The sequence below is a fragment of the Phyllostomus discolor genome, chromosome 7, assembly GCF_004126475.2.
Source record: "Phyllostomus discolor isolate MPI-MPIP mPhyDis1 chromosome 7, mPhyDis1.pri.v3, whole genome shotgun sequence".
NCBI lineage: Eukaryota > Metazoa > Chordata > Mammalia > Chiroptera > Phyllostomidae > Phyllostomus > Phyllostomus discolor.
Genome location: NC_040909.2, coordinates 101,982,440 through 102,007,414, shown reverse-complemented (window position 1 = coordinate 102,007,414; position 24,975 = coordinate 101,982,440). Strand labels below are relative to the sequence as shown.

Genomic DNA, 24,975 nt, shown 5'->3' with positions numbered 1-24,975 from the left:
AAAGATTCTATTTAGAAATAGAGAGGGAAGTAAATAAGAGGGAAGTAAAAAAGTAAATACTTTTAGAGAGGGAAGGGAGGGAGAGAGAGAGAAACATCAATGTGCAGTTGCTGGGGGTTATGGCCTTCAGCCCAGGCATGTACCCTGGCTGGGAATCGAACCTGCGACACTTTGGTTCGAAGCTGGCGTAGCTCAATCCACTGAGCTACGCCAGCCAGGGCTAAGGCTATGTATTATTTTAAACACAGTTTCTATTTGGAAGGATATTTTTATGTCTTGTAAAACAGATGGAATATGCATTCAATCCCTCCACCCAAAAACTGAAACAGAAGACAAACTCCAGTTACCCAAGCTCCACACTGCACGGACAGATAAACCCTGAATACCAGAGTTTGTAGGCGTTCTCGTTCTGCAAGGAGTCAGCTGTGTTCCATGTATCTTTTAAATGAGAAGCCATGGGGTAAGCATAAATATTTCTTTCCAAGTCATATGAACTGTATTCGTATTTGCTTTTCATTTGAAATAGCTGCAATCATGCCTACACTGACCCTGTGGGAACAAGTGCTACACTAACAAATATTTAGAAAACAGTATTTGACACTATGTTTTTGCATAAAATTTCTAGATTCTTGAAAGCAGTAAGAAGGCATAAAACTTAACATGTGTGCATGCAGAAACATCTTCCTTTACTTTCACTCACGCATAATATTAAGCTACCTACTATAGGTCCATTAATTCTGAATTAAAATCCTGAGCAGCCTGCCATTCCAAGTCAATCTTTTCCTGATGCCCTCGATTAATAGAGTTTTGTATTTTGCATATCATAGATAACATTTGGTGTTAGCTAGGCTGAGTACTTAACAGGCATTAATTCATTCAATCCCTAAAACCACCTTATGAAGTTGGTACTATTGTTATTATCATTATCCTCATTTTGAATTTGAGTCCCCCCCTTGTATACATATACTTTCCAAATTCAGCAGAACACCCTTTCCCTTCATGTCACTCTGACATTCTGCAGGGAGAAAGGTGGTCACTAAAGCTGTCCCCCATATCCCAGCTCTCCTGGACACTTGATTGGGTGGCCTCCCCGACCCCTGTGATGATGGGAATGACCATGGGACTTGCTTTTATTGTGAGCAGAGGTGACATGGGTCCCTTTCAGGTAGACACCTTTATGCCAGTGTGGTCTGCCTCTTTCTTTCTCTCTGCTGTGACAAGCAGAGGCATCCCAGTGACGAGGGCTGAGGGCCTGGACTCTGAGGGAGGTCACTGTGGAGCAGAGACCCTGCAACCCAGGTGGGCCTGGAGAGCAAGCAAGAAAGAAGCCTTGTAGTGAGACTTTTGAGTTAACACAACAAAGAAGTGGATAAAAAGAGATGTATGTAAAGAAGATGTCTAAGAAAATGTGAGGTGAGTGACGGGACACAGGAGTATCTACTCTACAGAGCCTCTACACCTGGGCCATTAGTCCGACACTTAAGTGCCTAGAAGGCCAGAGAGACCTCAGGGAGCAGGGCTGAGCAGGCAGCTTGCCAATTTCCTAGGACAGAAGGGGTTAGTGCCACAGGAGTTCAGGGAACTGAGTTTACTGGGAGAAGGGACAGAAGCACAGGTAGAGCCGTGCAGGCCATGATGACCCATCCGATATTATTTTAATGGCACTGCAATGCCATCAAATGGTTTTCAGCTGGGAACTAGCATGATTTACCTTTCCAGACCCTGCAGCACAGGTGAATGTCTCATGTATCAGAGAGAGACACGCTGGAAGCTCCTACAGTAGGCACGTGCAATGGGACAATGGTGTCCCCTTCTAAGGTGACTGAGTAGATACATTCTGAGGTATAATTGACAGAACTTGATGGAATACTGGAGGTGAAGGGGAAGGAAAAGGAAGAGTAAAAAATGAGACCTAGATTCTGGCTTCATGAACTGAAGAGATGGGAAATACTTCACTGAGCAAGGGAAGACCTTGAAGGTGGAGGGCTTGAGATGGATTTGAGCATGGGAAAGTCTAGAATTCAGTTTTGAAAAGAAATTTCAGTTTGATGTGTCTATGATACTTCCCAGTGGCTCGTTAGCCACATCACAGAGGGACTGTGAGAACAAAGTCAGTGCATAAAGTGACGCATTGCGCCTGGTGCACAAGCACCTACAATAAACATTAGTCTGAGTGACGCTGTACCCTCTTTTACACATTTACCAGAAAAAGGCTTGGGAAACCTCAAAGTTAATTCCACCACAGCCCTACAATCCACATCTGCAACCCCCAGCTGGCTGAATGTCCTACTATGTGGTTTATTCATAGCTCAATCCTGGGATGTCGGGCATCTGTAAAATGAAGTTTGTTCTCAAATTCCCTATCCTCATTAGCCCCCAAGGCTCTTTATTTCTTTCCTCCCTGCATTTTGAAATACCACAGAAAGTTTTAGACTGTCCACGAATTATTTTCCCCTTTATTTATGTCTAGTGCCTAAGTGTCATTAATCAAAAAGTAGCCCATTAAAAGGCAAAAGTATTTAGTGTGCCACCAAGAATCAGGAATCACACAGTCTTGATTTAACCCATAATATCACCTTATTTTATGGTACTAGACAGAAAATCCATCTCTAGTTCCATTTTTGGACCTGAACAAAAGGGGAGGATTCAGCGGAATGCCCACATGTTAATTAAAATTTTAGTTCTAGGAGAAGTGTTCCCATGTGACAGGGTGACCAGATGCCTGAGGAAGGCACGTTCTCCACAGGCCCTTTCACTGGAATGAATGGCTTCTGGGAAGGCTAGCAATGTTCTGAGACAGTTTCTCTTAAAACTTGGCAAAGCATCTGAGATCTGCTTCTCCACTCAGCAGAGATGTCTATATCTGACTAAGAATAATTACTACATGGTGAGGAAATTGTTTGGTAACTAGCTTTTCAAATAATGCGGTAAGCTTGACTGCACTGCAGCATCTCCGAATTCTAGGGGCGATGGGGAATGCAGGCTCCTGGACAACTGTACTATTTAAAGTGACTATACTGCACATTGAACTATGTGGAACATGCTTATATTTGTGATTAAATTACATGGTGCACACAGAGGAGATCATGAAGTTTTTCAAATCATTTGCTCATTTCATGTCACTTTCCTAATAAACATGCCCAGATGGGTAAAGGGTTTTAAAAGAACAGAGTGAAGAAATCTTAAGTAAAAATAGGTAAACATTTTAAGTAGTTTTGGATAATAAATAACTCCTTTCTTCAACTAGTGCTTTAAATCTATAGCATTTGAAACCAAGAAAAGGGAGCTCCTTGGCTCTAACCATTTTCTTGAAAAATATTATCTACATTAGCAGAACTTAGAAATAAAAAGTCAAAATATTAACACAGATGGACAAAGCCTGGAAAACTGCCAGGCAGTGCTGAGTAGTCAGTGCATGAGAGACCTTGTCTCTGCAGCCGCGTGCACTCAGGCACATCAATAATCCTGCCGTTGCCAAAGGCCCCTTCTGAAGAGTAGGAACAAAAACTCTAGGCCTGATTGGAAGTATGGGATTGGTCCAGATGTTCTCCTAAAACCCTTTGAGATCTAGGATACATGATTCAATGCCACTATTTATGGCCTTATTGCCTATAAATCTTCTTATATGCACTTCCTAAATATTTCAGAGGAAAAAACTAATTTCTAATATGGAATAAATCATATAATGAAATCTGATTTATTAAACAAAGGAAAATATAATGCTCTAAAATATGAACTTCTCTATTACAAGGTCACATGGTCATTCTACAATAATTCAGAAGTATCGTATAATTGTTTAAAAATAACTTCCTGTTCTCAGAACCTCAAACTATTGAATTCAGCTGTGAGCGGGACAGTCACAATATAACATACAAATATTATGTCATTTTTAAAACTTAGTGTATTAGACACAGGAAAACAGAATTGTAATTCTAAATTAACTCATTAAAACATCAGGAAAAAATATCCTGCTAAATAGTAAATATTTATAGATAATCTTACAGAAATAATGCATCTGATATGGTGATTTTGATCTCTAAATGTGTAAGGTGTGTAAAATCAGAGGTCATATCAATTAAAACTTCATTAGTGTCTAATTGCAACAAAGGCTTAGAATCAGCCTCAGATATTTAGAACAAATATTTAGAACAAAGGCTCTAATGCATTACCCATGGAAGTATGGAAAGATGTTGGTGTGTGTGGACTACACAACAACACCTGATGGTAATGTAAATCTGTAATTTCACAAAGAGGTTCAATAAAAAGAGGATTAACAGTGCTTCTATCATTTTCAGATTCTACCACCTTTGGACATACTCAATAATTTCACCCCCTCGAATGGTGAGCAAGCATGATGTTACACACGATGTTGACTGCTTTTTGTATACATTTTTATAGTTGCCACCACAAGCTTGTAATGTGTTATTATTATTCACCCTGTTGTATACACAAGACATTGTGCTACCCCACACATTGTTTTGACCGTACGGAGCTGCCTTCACTAGAGATGACACAGAATCACACACCACAATATGGCACATCATCCTGCAGTGCTCAGGCGACTCTCCAACTGTCAAACTCTTCAAGAAGATTCAGAGTTGATTTTTTCAGAAAAATTATGATTAACTTCCTTTGTCTTGCTTGGTAAAATCTTTCAAATTACTGACACAGCTATTTGGGTTACTGCTTACTGGATCTTTAATTCAATCAGAAGTGAAAAAAAGTGTTGGTCATTGGTCCGAAGGATGTTTGGGATTTACTCATTTAAGAAGTGCAAGGACTTGTCACAGTTTATGTTTCTCCTCAACATCGAGCATGTACACATACAGCAAATACCGTGCCCTGCTCTGTAATGGCTGCATCTGTAAAATCCTCACACACAGTTAATCATCCTTCAATCGTATTTTTCAATTTAATATTTTCACACTAAAATTTATTTGGTGTTTGCCTTACAATAAAATTTTGTCATTCTCTTCCCTGGTATTTAAGGCTTCCTGAAAATATATGTGTATATATGTGTGTGTATACATATATATTTGCCATGTTTTATCATTTCTAAGTTCTTAGAAAGAAGAGGATCTCTCTGACCAGCAAAAGGCTCCTCCATTTCCAAGAACTAAAGAGAGTAATAAATGTTCAAAAGTCTCATTTTCTACAGCTACATTTAAAAATAAATAAAAAAACTTACTCATCTATTTGACACACACACATCTCCACCTCTTTCAGTGCAGTCTGAAGTTTGCCCAGCAGTTTCTGATAGATATCTTGGGTTTCTAAGTCTTCTTCTTTTAACAAATACCGGAGTCCGTGCCCATCCTGCTGTGACAGAGACAAGCCTGAGGGGGCCGCCATGGTTGTGATGGTGTGCTGAATGTACACCATAGGGTTCAGCTTCCCTGAGGAGGTAAAATCATTCCACAGTAGCAGTTACTGCCTTTAACTTACACTCGCAATCCAGGGCAATTCATTTGAGAGGACCAAGCTTACATCAGATAAAATGCCAGTCCAAGACTGAGTTTAATTCAGGAGTTAAAACGTATGGGAAATTGCAATTCAAGGGGAGGAATGCAGTTCGATCCCACACCCTGCTGAAGTGGTGGGAATTACATCATGCATCTGTATTTTTCTCAGAGTTACGGAGCCATTCCAGATGAATGGTTTTCATAGCAAAATGATCTGTGCCTATCATGAGTAAGAAAGGCAAAACAGCCAATCCTCTTAAAAGAAAAATAAAATAATAAAAATGCATACCCCATTTTCATTCTGTAAATGCTTATACATAATTATCCAAATGATCATGGTGAAGAATCTTTCTTTACAAAAGTTCAGACTTGCTTACACCCCAGAAATCTATCCCATGTGAGGGATATGGAGACAGTTATGATTGATGAAATTACTTTTCATGATCTGACCAAGTGTCAAAAGCTAACATACCTTGCTCAGACTTGTTTTCTTTATCATGAGCATTGTGCTTCCTATTATCCAACTGAACACCAAAAGCACTCCCCAGGGAGGTCGATGTTTTGGGATAAGAAACTTCCATCACATTGACATGGCAGTTGGTAGGGCAGAAATCACTGCTGTGCAGTGGAGATATTTTAGATTTGGCTTGTTTAAAGGTGGGCCAAGCTCTGTTCTTTAGTACACGAGAAAACTGCAAGTTAGAGAAGAAATACACAGCCATTGAACACAGGGATAATACAAATGCTTCACTCCCATAATCTGCAGCAAAATCAAAAGAAAGTTAAGTCATGTCAAGTGGAACAAGCAAAATAAATTATAAGATGTTAGAATTTGTTATGTTAAAATTCACACATTTCAATAAAGCAAAGCAATATGGGCAGCAAATGCATATGATTCATTTGAAACTCTGACTGCAAGGTAGGTGCTAAAAGCAATTAGGTGACCAATATCACTTCCTAGGATTCAAATGCACAGATTCCTAACAGCTGAGAGTCTGACAAAGAAATCAGTGTCCTAGGACACCAGTATAGGGAGAGTCTCTATCTTTAAAGTGAGGTAGCAGAATAGGGTAGCTGTCAGGTCAAGGGTGGAAGAAGATGGGATTATTCCAAATACTGTCAGACAGCCAATCCAAACCCAAGCAGGTTAGACAGCAGGGTGTGGTGCATTTGACCCAGAATGGCAGGATGACGACAGACAGAACCAACTGTACTTCCCACACCTTCTCTTAATCACTGCTGAGCACTTGGGTAGGGATCAGCCTGAGGACTGGAGTGAACTCTGTTTTTATGCCATTGAGAATAATGCAATACTCAAAGATTTACATGACTTCTAAGATAGCCTCTCCACTGCTTAAAACCTCACAACCCAAATCCATCCAATTCCTGCCAAGTTCTCCACAACCACCCAAAGTCTAATCACACCTATCTTGTATATATCTTACAAGCTCTCTTCCCTTGCTCTCTGCACTCCTGGTCTTCACTCAGTTCCTCTCATACACCATCTTCTCTCTCTTTGTACACACTAGTCAGGATGCCTAGAGTGTTTTTCTTCCCCTCATTACCAAACTCATTCCTATGCATTTTTAAGTTCTATGAAATCATCAAGGAGCTTTTCAAAGATCTGGTCTAGGTTCAAAATCTCTGGTTATGTGCTAGCTTATAGCACACTGAACACCCCCCTCCATATAGTTACAAGTAATTTGCCTATCTCTATCTCCCATAGCATGTGGTAAACCCCATGAGGTCAAGGCATTGTGCATTGTGATGTCCGTCTTGTGCATTGTGAACAGACATCTCTTAAAGTTGAACTGGATCCCAGTTTCTAAAACAAATGAAGCAACAAGAGCCACCAGCTACTTGTGTTGTAGTTATGTTGTTCCAGTACCTGATGCAATGCTGGGTGAGTCACGGTCTTTTTATCATTCTTAGTATAATCAGGGGTATGGATTAAATCAGCTCTGTGCTCTCTTCTTGAAAACTATAATCAGATACTATCTATTTATTTTACTGCTAGAAGAGTAACTTTGGCATTGAAAAGAACAAAAATAAATACTGGTTACTGCTAACTTTTGTAAGTAAAGTTCAAGAAAAAAGATATGACATCAAAAATCACATCTTGAAAATATATGTTCAGCATTAGAATATGAACTATCTTATGTGTACATTAAACTGTGTTTTCATGCTTAATATACATATAATTACATGTCAGAAGCTATATAGCTGAGTGAACTTCTAGGACATAGTAGGATCTAAATGCAAATGGATTGAAATGCAGGACACTTATTAACATAGTTACTAATGAATTCAATAATAATGTAAACTTTAGTCAGAAGTTCTTTCCCACTGTAGTTGAGGCCAAAAATCTCAGCTAAATCTCCCATGGCACACAGAAAGGCTCAGAAATCAATTTTATAATATGTGGATATTATGCCAAAGCATCTACCATAGTAGGCAGTTATGCTTCTCTCATTTTAACAAACATCCATTCATTCAAAAATATGGCGAGAAGCATCTATTTCAGATCTTGTGCTAAATGCTAGAATTATAGCTCTCGCCCACCTGGAGTTTGTGCTTTCATAGGGAACACAAATAAATACAGTGTAATATTGTGGCTACAGAAAACAATTATTTTATTATAAATACAGTGACAACAGTGGATGAGCTTTGGCAAAATAAAGGTCATTGGTGACCTAAAAAAGAGCCATTTCAGTTATGTGGAGGGGGCTGAAGCCCAGCTTGACTGATTGAGAAGGAAAGGTGAGGGAGCCAGCAGGTGTAGAGAGCACATACAGGTAGCTCTTTTCAGGACAAGGGTCAAAGATATGGAACAGTAGGCAGAGAGGTGTATGGGGTTCAGGGGAATATTCATTTTTTAATATAGATGATAGGAAGGCATATTTATATTGTGATAGTAATAATTAACTATTGAAAATGGAACTTCAGGATTTTAATGCTAGTTAATTCATGAATTATTGACCATGACAACATATTTAAATCCAATTATAGTGACTTGATTAAAAGTCAAAAATAATACAAAGGTCATTCGACTTGTCATTCAGTGCACACTTTCTCAAAGAAGCTTCTTCTAAGAAGTTACCTGTCTAAAGTTACCATCTGGAAAAAAATAAAGTTACCATCTGGCCACTTCCCACCATAGCTCCCTATCTTGATTTCCTCATAACTCTTTTCAACACTTGAATACCCCCTTTGAAGATATTTGTTTACTTCTTTGCTCCTTCCCCACTCAAACATAAGCACCATGAGAGGAAAGATTTTCTGTCTTTTGCTACCATATTCCTGGACCAAAGGACAGTGCTTAGCATATTAAAGGTGATCAATAAAAGGTATCAAATACATGAAACAATTGATCAATTTAAAATAGCCAATGTTCCAATGTACACTCTGAGTAAGGGCTCTGATCCCTCTGTTAGGAGAAAAGGAGAACTATAGTGTAATTTTAAAAGTTGACTTCAAAATTAGGATTCAAAGCCCAACTACCTTTTGCTAGTAGGTAATATAATTCTTTAAGCCTCAGTTATTACATTTGGAACACATAGAATAATGCCCTGGCTTACAGGTTTGTAAATATCAAATGAGGTAATAGATTAATAGGCATTTTAAAAACTTTAAAAATGTTGTATAAATGTTATAATTTCAATAAACTGGTACATAAATAAGTAATGAAAATATCAGGAATTGAATTAAATTTGACATTTAAATAACAATTATATGTAAAATATATATGTAGAACTTTTACCTTTTTGTAACTGGATATTCTCTGACATATGTGCTCAACTTTTTCACTGCAAATGGCACTGAATTTACTCTGAAGGTCAGCAGGAATCACTTCAGTTAAAGAGTTAAGGCTGGTGCAGTTTTGTACAAAATGTTCATCACTTTTAGCCAGGGCTTCAAGAATCTGTAGTTGCACACACATGCACACGCAGACACACATGCAAACAAGACAGAACAAGAAAACAAAACCTTTAAAATTAATCAAATAAAATGTTCACAATTCCCCAGCACAGGTGGAATTGTCCACAGACTGCCCCATGGTCTCCTTACAACTGCCTAGGATTTCCATGTTCAGTGACGCCCTGGCAGGGAAGCGATAGGCTTGCGTGTTTGGCATCTTTGTGCTTTGCCCTCCGCTGGCTGTTAACAGGCTCCCTGAAGGGGGTGAGTACACTTCTCAGACTCCTTGCTGGATAAATCAGTACACTTTGATGTGGAAAAACAATGCCTATATGTTACTCAGAACATTTTTTCCTCAACTCTGTAGAAAAATAAAAACTAAGGAAAAACAATACAACAGCCTCCCTACTTGCCCAGTACACAGAGTGCATTTAACAAATGTTTGCTGAAGGGATGAATAAATGAGAAGTTCTCTTGCAAAAGTAACAGTCAATGCTACCTGCAGTGTCTGAGCCATGTCTGACAAAAGCTATCCTATTATGTGTCCAATTAATACATCTTTCTGGCTCCTTGAACCAATAGTAAGGCAGTGTGGGGCTGTAGATGTGTGTGTGTGAGCACCCACGTACATACCCTGGATCACTGAGAATTTCCAATGAATTGAGAATTATTTATGTGTCATATTTATATGTAGCATTTTTGATTGTTCAAAGATCACAAGGATTGATTACACCCTTATGTAACATTTTTTAATATTTTGTGAGAAATGTATAGATGGCATTTATCTGAACTCCCTCATCACCTCCACTTCTGTCTTACAGAGTGTGGAGAATGAGTTATTTATTTAATCCATTAATTATTATGGAGTGTGAGTTACTAGTCTAGAAATGTGAGCTCCCTTTATCATATCTGACTTTCTTTTCTTCATGTGTGAAATGGAAATACTTAAGAGTACTAAGTTATACAGTTGCCATATATAAGATAATCCATGTAATATTGTAAATTTGAAATAACCAGAAAATGAGATAAAATAATTATAGTAAGTAGATCATAAATTCTTACATGGATCCCCTTTAACAGTTTAATGCAACTGGAAAGGTGCTGCATTTTTAAAATATATGTTCTTTATCAATAGATATATATAGTGATAAATGTAATCAGAATAATGGGATTTTTTAAGTTGACTGTCAGAATAGAAAACAAAAACATAAAAAAGTATATTTGAAATAGTACATTTATATATTTATAATTATTTTCTCCCACTAAATTTTTTTTAAAATACAGCTATAAATGTTTTAAGTCTATCTCAACTACACATACATAAAACAAGGGTTCAGATGAAGAAATAAAGGTAGTGAAGCTATGTCATACTGCTTATTTATAATACCTGTATCCTCACAGGGTGATATAATAGCAGACGAAACACTGAAGTCCTAGCCTGTGGAGGGTCCCTTAGGAGTCTGATTGGTTTCCCTTGTGGAAGGATCATGGAGAGCAAGCACAGGATCACCTCTCACTCCCTACATAATTCATACATTTGGATGAAGACTTGCTTCTCTTCTCCCTATCTTGCTACAATCTAAGGACTAGGGATGACATTCTTTACTACCAAGAATTATATAAATGTCTGAGGATCTATGCATAAACAATTTCTAAGCTTCATGAAATTTTATGAAGTAAACGAGACTGACAGAATTTTTTGTAATGTATTTCATGACTTCAAATACTCTTCAGAAGATTGTATACATTTTAAAAAGCACACCTGTTGTGAAAACCATGTAAGTATATACATGATACAGATAGTAACAAACAGCAAACTTACTAAACGCAGAGGAGACTTACCAAATCAACTAACACTCCCCTGGGCCAGAGTCTTATCTAACTTAGCACCGTGCTCCAAAAAATATCAATGAAAATGAAGAGTGTACACATACTGAGTACTGGGGGAAAATAGAAGTTGAATAGGCTGATGGATGAAACATACACAACTCTACATTTTTTAAGGTGGGAGTGTGGGAGGGCTTCAGTTGCTTTACTTAGAACACAGTCCCCTGTTCCCAGAATCACCCTTACCTTAGCAGTGAGGCTGAAGAAACCCTTGGGCTCAATCATCTTCTCCACCACATTGCACTTGATCCCAGCGGTGCTGTCGTACTCATACACGACCCCGTACTCCAGGTGCACATTATCCACCGTCAGACTCACGTGCTCCTTCTTCCCATCGATGATGGCCATGGTGTTGAACTTGTCAATTACTTCTGGAGTAAAGACAATTTTAATTTTGCAAATTAATGAAAGGTTTCTTAGTCTTTGCAAATAATTTGAGTCTCTTTGAATGATTTTAAAGAGTTCTTTACAGGGTGGCTAAATCTGATGTGCTAAATGAAACATCTATACTTGTTAACATTTTTTAAATGAACATTTTTTAAGAAGATGCTTGAGTGATCCAAATCTCACCATTCTAACATGACTAGTCTTATCTTTGCATCTCCATGTTGATCAATAGACCATATATATCCCTATTTACATCAATCTAAACATTATCCACACAATTTTTTATTTTCTCATTGAAAACATGCATAAATTAAAGTCAGCCTTCTTAAAACTGCCTTGAAAGCAGGAAAAAATACATATTCCCTGAAAGCAGGAAAAAATACATGGACATATTGAAGAAGCAGAAAGGAGATGAAATAATCATTTTTTTTTCAGCAGAGAGGGCTCCTGAATTCTTCCAAATAACATCTTCTGGAGATAGCTCATTGAGGAAATTTGTCATCATTCACTATAATAACAGTTGCATCTGAAATGTCTTCTTATAGGCTTTGGTCTATAACCATCCAGCCAGTAAAAAACAAAAACAAACACACATCTAAAATCTTAAGTAAGAACCACCAAGAATCCTAATATTAAATATTAAATAAGCAAAAGTAGATTAGTTTATTTAAAAGAACTAAGTCCTAGAACAATGAAAACAGCACACATAAAATAGGCAAAAGCAGAAAAGTGGTTTACCTTAAAATCATTAAGTCCTAGAATAGCCAGAAATCAACTTCCAGGGTATTTCATCAACATAATCTCCCTTTTACTGTGACGGCAATGAGGATTAGCAACAACTAAGTCTATGTGGGAAATAAGAGCCTCAGGATAAGGTCCTGAGGTTCATCCCGTTTTAAGCAAATGAGAGTTGATTTATCATAACAAGCTTGCTGCTCTAATGAGATTGTATATTTCTAATGCTGTCTATGAACTGACTGGCTCCACCATAGTGGCCTTCTAGGAGTGGTGGGAAAAACAGTATGATGTTACACATTATGTTGATTGCTTTTCGTATTAATTTTTATCATTGTTGGCAGTGTATATAAGGAATTCTCTACCTAGACTGGTTTTGAAGAAACTAAAAATTTAGAGTCACCCACCAAATATATGAGTGAAAAGATACCAGGAAAATGGAGGAGAAGATTCAAGGATTTCTGTTAAAAACTCCTGAAACAGTAATTCAAGGCATTTGTCAAATGGAAAGTAATTGCCTGGGCCCCTTCCCCCTTGGCGAAGCAGCCACTGGATACAGCAATCTACTGGTCTGCTTCACAGAGAAAAAAGAATGATGGGTCCTTATCAAAAGGCCTCTCTTTCTCTCATTTTCACATCAGTTTGCCTCTTTCATTATTATCAGTGTCAGAACACAGTAGATGTTACTTGAATCAAGAAATTATTTCCAGAGGAGCTGTGGACCTTCCAAACTAAGGCTTCTCAAATATTAGTGTGCATTCAGATCAGATCTTATTAACATGGAGATTCTGTGTCAGCAGATCTGGGGTGGGACTGAGATTCTGCATCTCTCTCTTGCTTTAGGTACTGCTGCTGCTGCTGCTGCTGCTGGTCTGCAAAGCACATTAGAGAGGGAAGTCCTACACAATATCTAAACTCAAAACAAGGAAAGATATTATAACTTGGGTTTGAATCCTCATTCTGACTTGTACTAGCTTGGGCAACTCCCTTAGCCTTGATTTCTATTCCGATAAAAGGAGGATGGTGATAATGGTATCATCCTTATGAAATTTTCTTTTTTGATGACTTTATGAGATAATCCACATAAAACACTTAATAAAGTGACTAACAAAGTGCTGTAGCTATTACACGTTAGCTATAATCTATTATTATGCTTTTGACATGACATCTATTGCTGACAATGACTTAAGGAAGTGGCTTAAATGGGAGGATGGGCAAAAAGGTGAAGGGGATTAGAGATACAAACTTACAGTTTTAAATTAGTCATAGGGTTACAATGCACAGCATAGGGAATGCAGTCAATAATATCATAATGACTCTGTATGGTGATAGATAGTTACTAGACTTCTCATGGTGGTCACATTGTAAGGTATATAAATTATGTCAAATCACTATGTTGGACACCTGAAACTAATATAATATTGTATGTCAACTATACTTACAAACACCTTCACATTCCAGAATGAAAACAGAAGTAGCTTGAACATAAGGGATTCCCAATAATTGGGAATAGGCACAGGCACACTGGAAGATAATACTACTATAAACAAGAAGAAAAGAAGGAACCCACCTTCCACTTTGCAGTCAAAAGCATCGCCTGCTTCATCTCCAGGAGATTTGGAGTTAGATTTTTGAAGGTCTTCTTGAGCACTCTCAAGGCTGTTATAAACCCATTGTATGGAATCTTGCTGGAAATGAGGAAGGAAAAACCTCAGAGGTAGTAGTGCTTCTTAAAGCACACACCCATTTTATAAACCTGCTTCAGAAGGAGAGCTGACAATCTTTTTCCTTTTAGTTTAGAAAAACAATAAAATTTGAAAAACAAAGAAAATCAACATGAGAAACTAATAGAAAGTGGGTTAAGAAATACAAATATGTAGTTACAGAATAGACATGGCAATGTCAAGCACAGCATAGGAAAGGGAGTAGCCAGAGAACCTGTAAGCATGACCCATGGACATGAACAGTGGTGTGGGGAAGGCCTGAGGGACTGGGGAGTGCTGGCTAGAGGGCGCCAGGGAGAAAAATTGGGACAATTGCAATAGCATAGTCAATAAAATATAATTTAAAAAAGAAAGTCAATGGCAATGATTGTTATTAACAAATTGACCCTTCAAAGCTTGAAATTTTATCTTCTAAAGGTATGTTTTTATGTAAGATATACTCCCAAATGTCTTACTTAAATGCTTTAAGTATATCTTAAAATAAATTATAAATTACATTTTCAATAAATGTTAAATAGTTTTTTAAAGAATCACTCATCTGTAATCATACAAACTAAATGCTCTCTTGTCACATGAATTTTAATACATTTAATGCTTTTTTAAATCAAATTAATTAAAAAGTTGGAAGGACATCTTTCATCTTATTGGGTTCTAAGCAATATAACTATCTTTTAATCCTTCCATGTCATAAATCATGCCATATTTTAATTGAGATAGCAGTCCCACTCTTATTGAGATAAATGAGAAAGATAATGGCTATCAAGTAAATGCTTTCAGGGTTATATTACTTTAAGTTTATATTTTTCCTAGGTAAGATGATAAACTGAATTGTGTTACTGAAGTGTGATACAATTCATACTATCCATTTTTCTCCTGTATTATTAACTTCTCAAGTGTTTAATTGTTATATCTCTATGCATCATTAAAATGCTAGCTCATATTTGATCATCCAAATACATCTTGGTAACCTGCTGTGTCCTCGTCCTCCAATGGCCCATATCCCCCAGCATCCACACTTTTATGGTAACTCCTTCCTACTCTGACCCCAGGCTTGGTCATGTGACCTGATTTTTCCAAACGGATATTAGAAGTATGATGTAAATAGTGAGTTAATTGATCGTAACATCCCCTCTTGAAATCCAAATGCCATGTCAAAAGGAAAACCCTGCTAATGACTGAAAGGAAGGCCATGCAGCGTAGTCCAGAGTGAGAAGTGGCCTGCAGCAGTGGCATGCGGCCAGGTCAGGGCCCTCACAGGAGCCAATACCAATCACCACAGAATCAAGAGAAATAATCAGTCACTGCTGTTGTAAGCCACCAAGTTGTGGGATAGACCGTTTGTGGCAATAGATACCTAATAGAGCATGTTACTCATTTAGTAAATTTTTCTCTCCATTTATTGTTTTTCTTAATCACTTTATTGATAAACAACACCTCTCCAAGAAGGCAGGTAGAAAAAAATAAAAAGGAATAAAAGTCAAATCAATTTAGTCACTTATTAAAATTCTGATGGAAGGGGAATGACTTGATAATTTCAGAAGTGCCCTTTTAAAAAATTCTCTCAATAATACAGTTCAATAAATATTTATTAAACTACTTACTATCAACCAGAAGAACCTATGCATTGATGTGTGAATTCTAATTTGCTATACTAGTCTGACCTTATTAGTAAGCAAAATCAATGAGCTATTTTCTTGTATGTTCAGTATTTTGCAGGGTATCATGCTTGGAATATAAGAAAATAGCCACTCATCTTTCTGGTTTGGACACAAAAATCATATTCTCAAATCCAGAAAATAGTACTTCACTACACATAACAGAAAATACACAAAACCTCTCCTTTGAAGTGTTTTGCATTTAAAATCCTTTGGCATTTAGTTAATTGAGTTAAATTTTCTCTTTTAGTCCAATACTCACTCACTTGTAACTCATGACATAAGCTTTGTTTATATGTTAATTTTATTTCTCTATACCACTTGAAATTTAGATCAGAGGACAGTGCTAAAAATTTTAAATAATGAAAGCACATTTAGGTACTTTCTTTTCAGAGCCAAATTCAATTGCCTAAATAAGTATATCCAAAATCAGTTTCAGACCCCATAAAACCCACAAGTTCTGCTTTTCATGAAATCTAAAAATAAACATTGTAAGCACTTATAATTCATATATACAGATACAGGAAGACCATTCTATATTCTAAAGTAATTACAAGGGTCAAGAAAGCAGTTTAAAGCTTTGGGTTTCATTTTGAAAAAGTTAGCAATTTAAAAATTCAAATAGCAATGAAAATGGAAATATGCCAGAACACTTTTTAAACAGGTGATAACACTGCAACGATAAAGTGTAACCATGTAAGCATAATCAATTATAACTATGCCAATAAAGCAATCATGATGAGATTTACAACGCTGTGCTGAAATGTGAGCCTAAGAGCGGAAACCACAAACATCTCTGGAACATCCTGTGTTGTCCCCTGGGATTTGTCTGAGAGCCTGGAATCGGATGGAGATAAGCTGAGAGGCAGCTCACCTTCATTGGCCTCCTGTACTTCCTGCAGGCTGTGACATGTGCGATGACACTGGCATGAGTCTCTTTGCTGACATTGATCCCGTTGACTTTGATAATGCACTGTCCAGGGTGAAGACCGGCTGCTGCGGCCACAGTTCCTTGAAATATGAATGAAAAAATTGCCAAAAACTAATTTTAGGGATAATATTTGTTTTTATCACATATGCAATAAGGAAAGACATCTTAAAATATGATAAAGATCTAACTAGGGCGTGTTTGATAAATTTGGTTCTGATAGCAATGCCCTCTCAAAAGTTTTCTGCTATTTAACAGGCCATTCAAGCTGTGATAAACAGAGTATTTTTCCATCTCCCTGTGAATTAATTTGAAGGGATATTGAAAAGTAACCTTTATAATGCTAATCAGTTATTTTCCCTTTAAAATGTCTAGTCAATCTAATTTTCAAAATATGCATATAAAAATAGCAAAATGAGAAAGCCAGAAACATGCTGTATTTATCTTTCTTTAGTTTATAAAATCTCTAAGTAAATGGTAATGGAAATAATATAATAAAGATCAAATAAAAAATAGTATTCATTTTCATTTCTAAAAATGCCAACAATTAAAAGAAATTCTCAAGTAAAACAATCAAGTCAATTAGCAACCACAAATGGACTGGGTTTGCTAAGGAAATTAAGTCAGGATGTGTACAAAGGGTCAGGAACCAGAGAACTGGTAAAGAATAACATTAATCAGATAACATCAACTGCCCATAATTTATTTGGATAGAAATAGACTTAAATATGGAAGTGGCATATCTTAACCAGGGGATTAAGATTTTCAGAACTGCCCTGGATGGTTGGCTCAGCGGGTTGAGTGCTGGCCTGCAAACCACCAAAAGGTCACCAGGTGGGTTCCCAGTCGGGACACATGCCTGGGTGGCAGGCCAGGTCCCCAGTTGGAAGCATGCGAGAGGCAACCAATTGATGTTTCTCTTACGCATCAATGTTTCTCTCCCTCTCATTCTCTCTCCCTTCCCCCTTTCTCTAAAATATAAAATCTTTAAAAAATATTCAGAACCTTCCAATCATCATTATTTGGTATTCTGAGCAAAGCACCATTAATAAAAACAATGAATACAACCAATATAAATTACTATAAAATTTATCATGAGTATGTTAGAAGTAATTTCTGCCATGGAAGAATTAAACATCTAGACGGGCATAATTTATAGTCAAGAATCGTCTTCTCACTAAAATTCACTCCCAAAAATATTAAGTGCCTTTTCTAGACTGGACCAATTTTTGGTGGAGTGAGGGACATTCCCAACATGAAGAACAGCCTGAAAGTAGGCACTGAGTGGAGAAATAACCCAGACATTTGGGAACATAGAAGCAGTTGGGAGTGTGACCTTAGAACAGAAAGAGATACTGGAGAGCAGAGCAGAGTCAGGCTGTGAGGCCCAAGGTGCTTTGTGTGAATGAAGGCCTCAGAGTCTGAACCTAACTCTCTACGGACGAGGAAAAACATTCAAGAATTTTAAGCAGAGAAGTGACATGATCCCCTGAAATGGGCCAAGTGTCAATGGAGTATGAGGGGATAATAGTGAATGTTTAGGTGCCCGGGGGCCATTATGTGTATAATAAACAATTAGATCTGGACTATGGAACTCAGGAGAGAGGTCTGGGCCAGAAATAGAAATGTAGAAATGCTCCAAAAAGAGGATAAAAAAGATTGCTTATGGAGAACAAGAAGGCAGAGAAGGGAAGAGGATGCCAACGGTTAATAACTCAACAGATGAAAAGATCAGGCAGAAGAGGAGTAGAAGCAAAATCTGAAAAGTACCATCCTGGGAATTAAGAGATGAATGGTTTATGCAAATGGAAGTTGTCAGTTTAAACAAATGGCAGAAAAAGCTCAGCTAAGATAAGGATTATCAATATCCATTATATTTTCCAGTTAAATCCCTGATAACTCTTACAAGACAAATTTTGGAGACATGAGTGGGAGGTGGGAGGAGATGGCTACAGCACTGGGTTAAAATTCAAGTAGGAAGTGAGGAAGGACCGATGAAAGAAAATTTTGGCCAGTATTTCAGGAAGTTTGTCTATGACAAAAATGAAAGTTATTACAGCATTAGTCTAAAGCTGAGCTTTTCAATCTTTGTCATGCAGACATATCAGCTGGGGATCTGATTAAAATGCAGATTCTGACTCAGTATGTCCTTCATGGGGCCTGAGATTCTGAATTTCTAACCAGCTCCTTGGTGGTGCTGTTGGGTCTGTTGATCACATTTTGAGTAGCAAGGATCTAGAGGAGAAAATAAAGGAGAGGTTTTGTGTTTGGTGTTCTAGTTTAATATGGTTTTGTTTCTTGGTTGATTTTAAAGGGAAAGAACTTGACCCTATACTATAATAATCTAATGAAGAGAAAAAGCTAAACATTTTAGAAAGTGATATCTGACAGTTCAACACTCCAGAGAAGGATCAAAGAGATGGGATCCAGACATCTGTAGAGAGATTAACCTTGAACTCCAGAAAAGAGAAAAGACCTCTTACTCTAGGGTGGGACAAAAGTTGGTGGTGGTGACCCAGCCAGCAACACAGCAACATGTGTGCACAAGGAGGGTGTGGGGCTTGGAGGGCTTCACACCTGAATTTGTCTGTGAGGTGAAAAAGAAGTTCATCTTGGGAAATGGGTGGCAACTATGAGGAGAAAAAGAGGGAGCTGAACAGAGAGAGATGAAGATCACAGAGTAGCCATACAGGCCCAGTAAAGACAAGACTGAATTGGGACGGATGACACTAATTCCATTCCTACGACAGTTTTTCCTCGCTGCTTGGGAGAATGAGAAAAGAAGGTGCTTAGGGTGATCTGGCCTGGATGTACCAGAAATGAAACGGCCTGGATGCACCTGAGAAATAAGGGTGAGGGGATCTCGATGATGCGGCAAGAGTGGCTGAAGTGACCCACCATGGGGACAAGGTTAGCTAAGGAAGGAAGTGCAGTCCTGAGGGGTATAACGAACCAGGAGAAAAAAAGAAGGATCCAAAAAATGGAAGTCCCAACTGAACTGAAAAACAATCTGAGAACATCAAAGTTGATGAGACAAAAATAAGAGACTGTCATCAGAAACTGGCATATTGGAATTTTGGATTCCAAAGGTGAAATTCCAGTGAGTGATATACTCTAGTTGGTGGCCGTGAAAAAGAGCTGAGAAATGGAGGAGAAAGTCTTGTTCTTATGGCAAAATCACAGTGCAAAAAAAAAAAAATCACTGAATAATATCTTTTTCTTTAATACACATCTGAAAGGAAAAGCACAGGAGCATTTCTTTTACTCTTCAGAAGCAAAGAGCACAGTGACCAGAGTTGGGCATGCCCATCACACCGTTCCAAAGGGAGAACCCTCCTCTCTGCATGACATTGTACTAGGGAGGGAGGTTCGACATGATTTGCTCGGGTCTGCACTTATTTGATAGTACTGGTAGTGTGACTTACTCCATTCTGGTTACTAAAAATGAAGATATCTGATATATCAAATATCCCATTTTAGTATAAAATATATCCCATTTCAGTTTGATAATATTAATTAGTTTTTAGAAAGGTTTTATTTCTTTATTTTTTGAAATGTTTACTAATCCTTATATTTTAAAAATCTGAGTAAAAAAACAAGCTTTTGAAATAAGGCTCATTTTTATCATATACACACCAATGAAAGCATATTTACAATCTAACCTAGTATGTTCTTGATAAATTTGATTCGGATAACAATGCCCTCTCAAAATTTTCCAGTCTAATGTTTGGGTGATCATCTTAAGGTGCTTTACAGTTTATATTTCTTTGTAACAAAAGTAAGAATGCCTTTTGATGAGATAAACAAATGGCCTCTTATGCTTATAGTGACTTCTTACTACAGCCCCAAGTTATTTACTACGTTTGGCAATATGAGATTTAAACAGTTATTCCCTTAAATCATTACAATGTTAGTATGAAATTTAAAAGTACATAACAAGAGTTATCAATAGCTATTTTGTCCATTACAAAAAGAGGATAAAATATAAACAAAGATTTTAGTCACTAAAATTATTAAATTTAAAATGAATTTTATGGTTTATAAAACACATGGCTTATAAGAATACTTGAAGTAATCATTTAGTGATAGGCCATAAAGTATGTAAATCATTCTTAAACCTAAAACATCATATCTCTGAATTACTAACAAAAACACAATTATTTGCTGTCAGAGAAAAAGACAAATTATATCCTTTGGCTAAATGGAAGCACAGAGCAAAGTGATTTTAGGAGGCATCATTTGCTTATAGGTTATTTTAAAGACTTTATTTATTTATTTTGAGAGAGAGAGGAAGGGAGGGAGAAAGAGAGGGAGAGAAACATCAATGTGTAGTTGCCTCTCGTGTGTCCACTACTGGGGACCTGGTTCACAACCCAGGCATGTGCCCTGACTAGGAATTGAACCAGTGACCCTTTGGTTTGCAGACTGGCACTCAATCCACTGAGGCATACCAGCCAGGGCTGCTTATAAATTTTTAACAGTGACACATATGCCTTACAATTTTTAAGAATTTTTAAAAAATACTATTTTAGGAATATACTACCATTGACTTAGTACTATAAAAATATGATAGAGAAAATTCATGACAACATTATTATACACATTTTAAACACAATCTTCTTTATCAAAAAATACCAGAAAGGCTGGAAAGCTGTTTACCACATAGGTTGGACTCACCTCTTCCTACCGCGTGCACAACGGACGGGCCATATCCCCGGATCTGGAATCCAAGCCCCTCAGCTGAATCTGGGATTTTCACTGTCCTAGAACAATTGGAAAATAAAGTAAGATGACTTCAAAATGCTACAATTGGATAAAACAATAATTGTCCACACTTCTATTTATTCTTTCAATACATTTGTATTGAAAGTCCACCATGTGAAAAACTCTATGTTCAAAATCCTTGAAGGAGGCACCGTGGTGCATGTCCTTGCGAAGGCAAGTCGCAGGCACACCCTGCTGAGTTCCTCACTAGATGAAGGCATTGAATAGCACACTATGAATAAGGAACAGGCCCTGGGTTCAGACACACTATACTTTGTTTTTGGTTGTTTATTTTTTTAGAGAGAGCAGAAGGGAGGGAGGGAGGGAGAAAAAGGGAGGGAAACATCAATGCGGGAGAGAAACATCAATTGTTTGCCTCCTAGACACATCCCAATCAGGGGCTGAATGTGAATCCACAACCTGAGTATGTGCCATGACTGGGAATCAAACCCCAACCTTCTGGTATATGAAACAATGCTCCAACCAACTGAACCACACAGGCCAGGGCCACACCGTGCTTTGAATCCTCATTTAGTCACTTGATAGTTGGAAAACTTGAATGAATTCCTTAACTTCTCTGAGTCTGAGTTTCTAAGAAAGGTGATGGGTTAAAATTTACTTTGCAAGGTGTCAGTGGAAATTAAAAAAGATAGCTTTGGTAAATTGCCCTGCATTGTGCTGTGAACTACCTATGTAGGTACTTAACGAAGTGGAAGCATCTCTCCTTGATTTACTATTACAAAAAAGACATCAAGCACGGAGAAACCTCTGTGTTAACATTAATATAAAAGAAACACAAAGCTAATAATACATTTCTACCTGTTGGGAACTCCATCAAAAAACAACCACAAAGAGCTAGTTATAAAGAGCAGATATGTCAAACACTACATCAAAATATTTTAAGAATATGATTAACCTTAGTATTTATTCAGTGGAATTTTAAAAGAATAATACATCAAAAGGTAAACCTGCATAAGTAAAAGAGAAATTTTCAATGAGTCCACATGGAAAAGAAGATAAAGGGATGGAGAATTGAGTAAGCTGTCATGGCAAATCAGTGAGGGATGTCCAATTTGGCACTAACCAATGAGCTACTCCGGAGAAGGAAGCCAGATATCAGAAAATGACAATGAAAAGCAGAAAACAGGACATAAGTTGGAACCTCATAACAATATTAATGAGTATAATAAATTGCAGAGAGCAGACAAATGAATACAACGCAATAAGTGTTGATGGATAGCCCTTGATGCCCAAGAAACAAAAGTGTTCTCCAAAAGTTGATGAATGAATCACAAAATAAATGCAATAGGCACATTAGAATCTCAAGTTGGGTACAGCAGCTCTTATTTGCATCTTTTAAGCAACACAGTGGCTAAAACACTTGAGAAACCCAGAGAGGGCATTTAGTCCTGAAGGCAGGGGCTGGCACTGTAACCTAGAATGTAACGTAGGCAAGCATTCAGGCATTCAGTCACAGAAATGCATATCATCTGTTCCAGGAAACCTTGAAAGTATTACTACAAATTAGATGATATGCCATGAAGTTATCTGCACATTGGTAGGATGGAGGGCACATAACGAATTTATTTATCCTTTATCTTTAATTAAATATTTCTTGGTATATATAGCTGTATCGGTTTTCTCTGAATAGCAACTTGTTGCTATTGTCTGTCAAAGATACACTTGAAAACAGAAGATAGTTAAGGAAAGAAAGAAAGAATAAAGACATTTTCTGAGCATGAAACAAAAAAATACAGATAGCTCATGTTTCTGAATATTATCAATGGAAATTCACTTTTGTTGAAATAACTTAGAGCTTTTAGGTTACTGTGGCTTCTCAACCCTTTTTAAGCAAGGTTTCCTGTCCTTCTACTATGCTACAGAAGGCTGACCCTATTCTAATCTTCTAGAATATTATTATTATTCTTTTAATAAAATTTGTATGAAACACCATGAGATGCATTTGGTCATAATTTGGGGACTCCCTTCATAAAATGTTCTTTGGAAAACCTGTTTTCCTGGTGGGAACACTATGATGCTTATTAAAACAAAAATTAAATTTATGTGAGAAGGATGGTCTATTTCCTGCTACAAAGCCACTGAAAAATTTCTTGATATTATCTGTCTTAAAATACAGCTATATTCAACAGAAAAATTCTGTTGTATTTACTTCTCATATGTATTGCTTTTCCCCCATACAAGGTACTTCATAAATCATAAGTAGCTATTGCAAGAAAATATGAGAGTGATTTATAAAAATCATATACTAGAATGAAGACATAAAGGAAAGGTTATAAATTTCAAACAAATTAAAGAGAAACAGAAAAAGCAAGTACTCCATCCTCAAAACAGTTTTAAAATACAATGTAAAATATGCTCTTGATGTAATAAAGAAGCAATGGAAAAAGTGAAATGAGAGAACAGAAAAACATCGTAGATCACATCACTGGAGTACATATTATGGGCTGAGCATGTCACTAAGTTCTTCACAAACCTAGATTTATTTAGAGTTCTTAGTAGCTCTGTGACACAGGCACTCTTATCATCCCCATTTTTTATGGATGAGGATGTTGAAGCAAAACAATTAGCAAGCAAGTGGTGGAAGAGAACCTTGAGCCTGGGCCAGAAATATCGTTCTAGTTACTGTACAACAACACCAAGGGAATAATCAGAAGACCTAGGTTCCAACCCTCCTCGGCTAGCAACTACTTCTAGGACTGAGGATTTGCCCAGTCTACTTAGTTTTGAGGTCCTTGAAATGTTTGTAATCAGCAGACCAGTATTCACAGGCTTCAATCAGGGGTTAAGGGGCCATGGGAAACTTTCATGGCCACTAATGAATGCTTAGGAAAACTACTCCCTTATTCCTTTCCTGTTAAATGTCCTCAAAGTGTCCAGAGGTGGGCAACTAGGTAAGCCTTATCCCAGATAGGGTTGGATAAAGGGGGGGCATAGAGACCGTATTGTTTTAGAGAGATGGTATTATTATGTTTATTTGCTGCTCTCTAGCCCAAAGTCCTTCTATATTAGTAACTTTAATGAGTCCCACTCTTTCAGACGCCTTTGTATGCTGTTGGTAGAAGCATCTACCTTGATGACTTACTACAGAATTTAGCACACATTATGCTGCATTGACTCTTAAGATAAATAAGGCACCTAGCTTTGCTGAATATATATATAGGTAGGGAAGAATATTATATTACATATACTTAGAGTCTTTCTATAAGTAGTTAAAATAAACCATTTAATTTTTGAAGTGGTAACCTTCATCTAAAAAATAATGAAGTTGCTTATCACAACTGATAAGTATAATTAAGTATTAAATAGTAATTTTGATATCATCATTGTATACTAATACATTATGGTAAGTACTCTATATGCATTATTTCGATTACCTAATTGGTTAAACACATGGAAACCTGGTAAGGGAACATGAGATCATCGATGATTTACGGAAGAGAAGCCAATGTCCTACAAGCATATCCATAATATCTTATTAAATTTTTCTAAAACAT

General features: G+C 37.1%; 1 protein-coding gene across 1 annotated transcript in view; it reads right to left on the bottom strand.

Annotated features, from left to right (window-relative positions):
• Positions 1 to 24,975, bottom strand: part of PREX2 (phosphatidylinositol-3,4,5-trisphosphate dependent Rac exchange factor 2) — a 221,529-nt gene that overhangs the window by 90,175 nt on the left and 106,379 nt on the right. Inside the window, 7 exon segments of the mRNA XM_028533661.2 lie at positions 5,189 to 5,396; positions 5,935 to 6,154; positions 9,223 to 9,384; positions 11,454 to 11,638; positions 13,960 to 14,077; positions 16,643 to 16,779; positions 21,374 to 21,459. Of these exon segments, the coding sequence (XP_028389462.1) occupies positions 5,189 to 5,396; positions 5,935 to 6,154; positions 9,223 to 9,384; positions 11,454 to 11,638; positions 13,960 to 14,077; positions 16,643 to 16,779; positions 21,374 to 21,459 (1,116 nt within the window).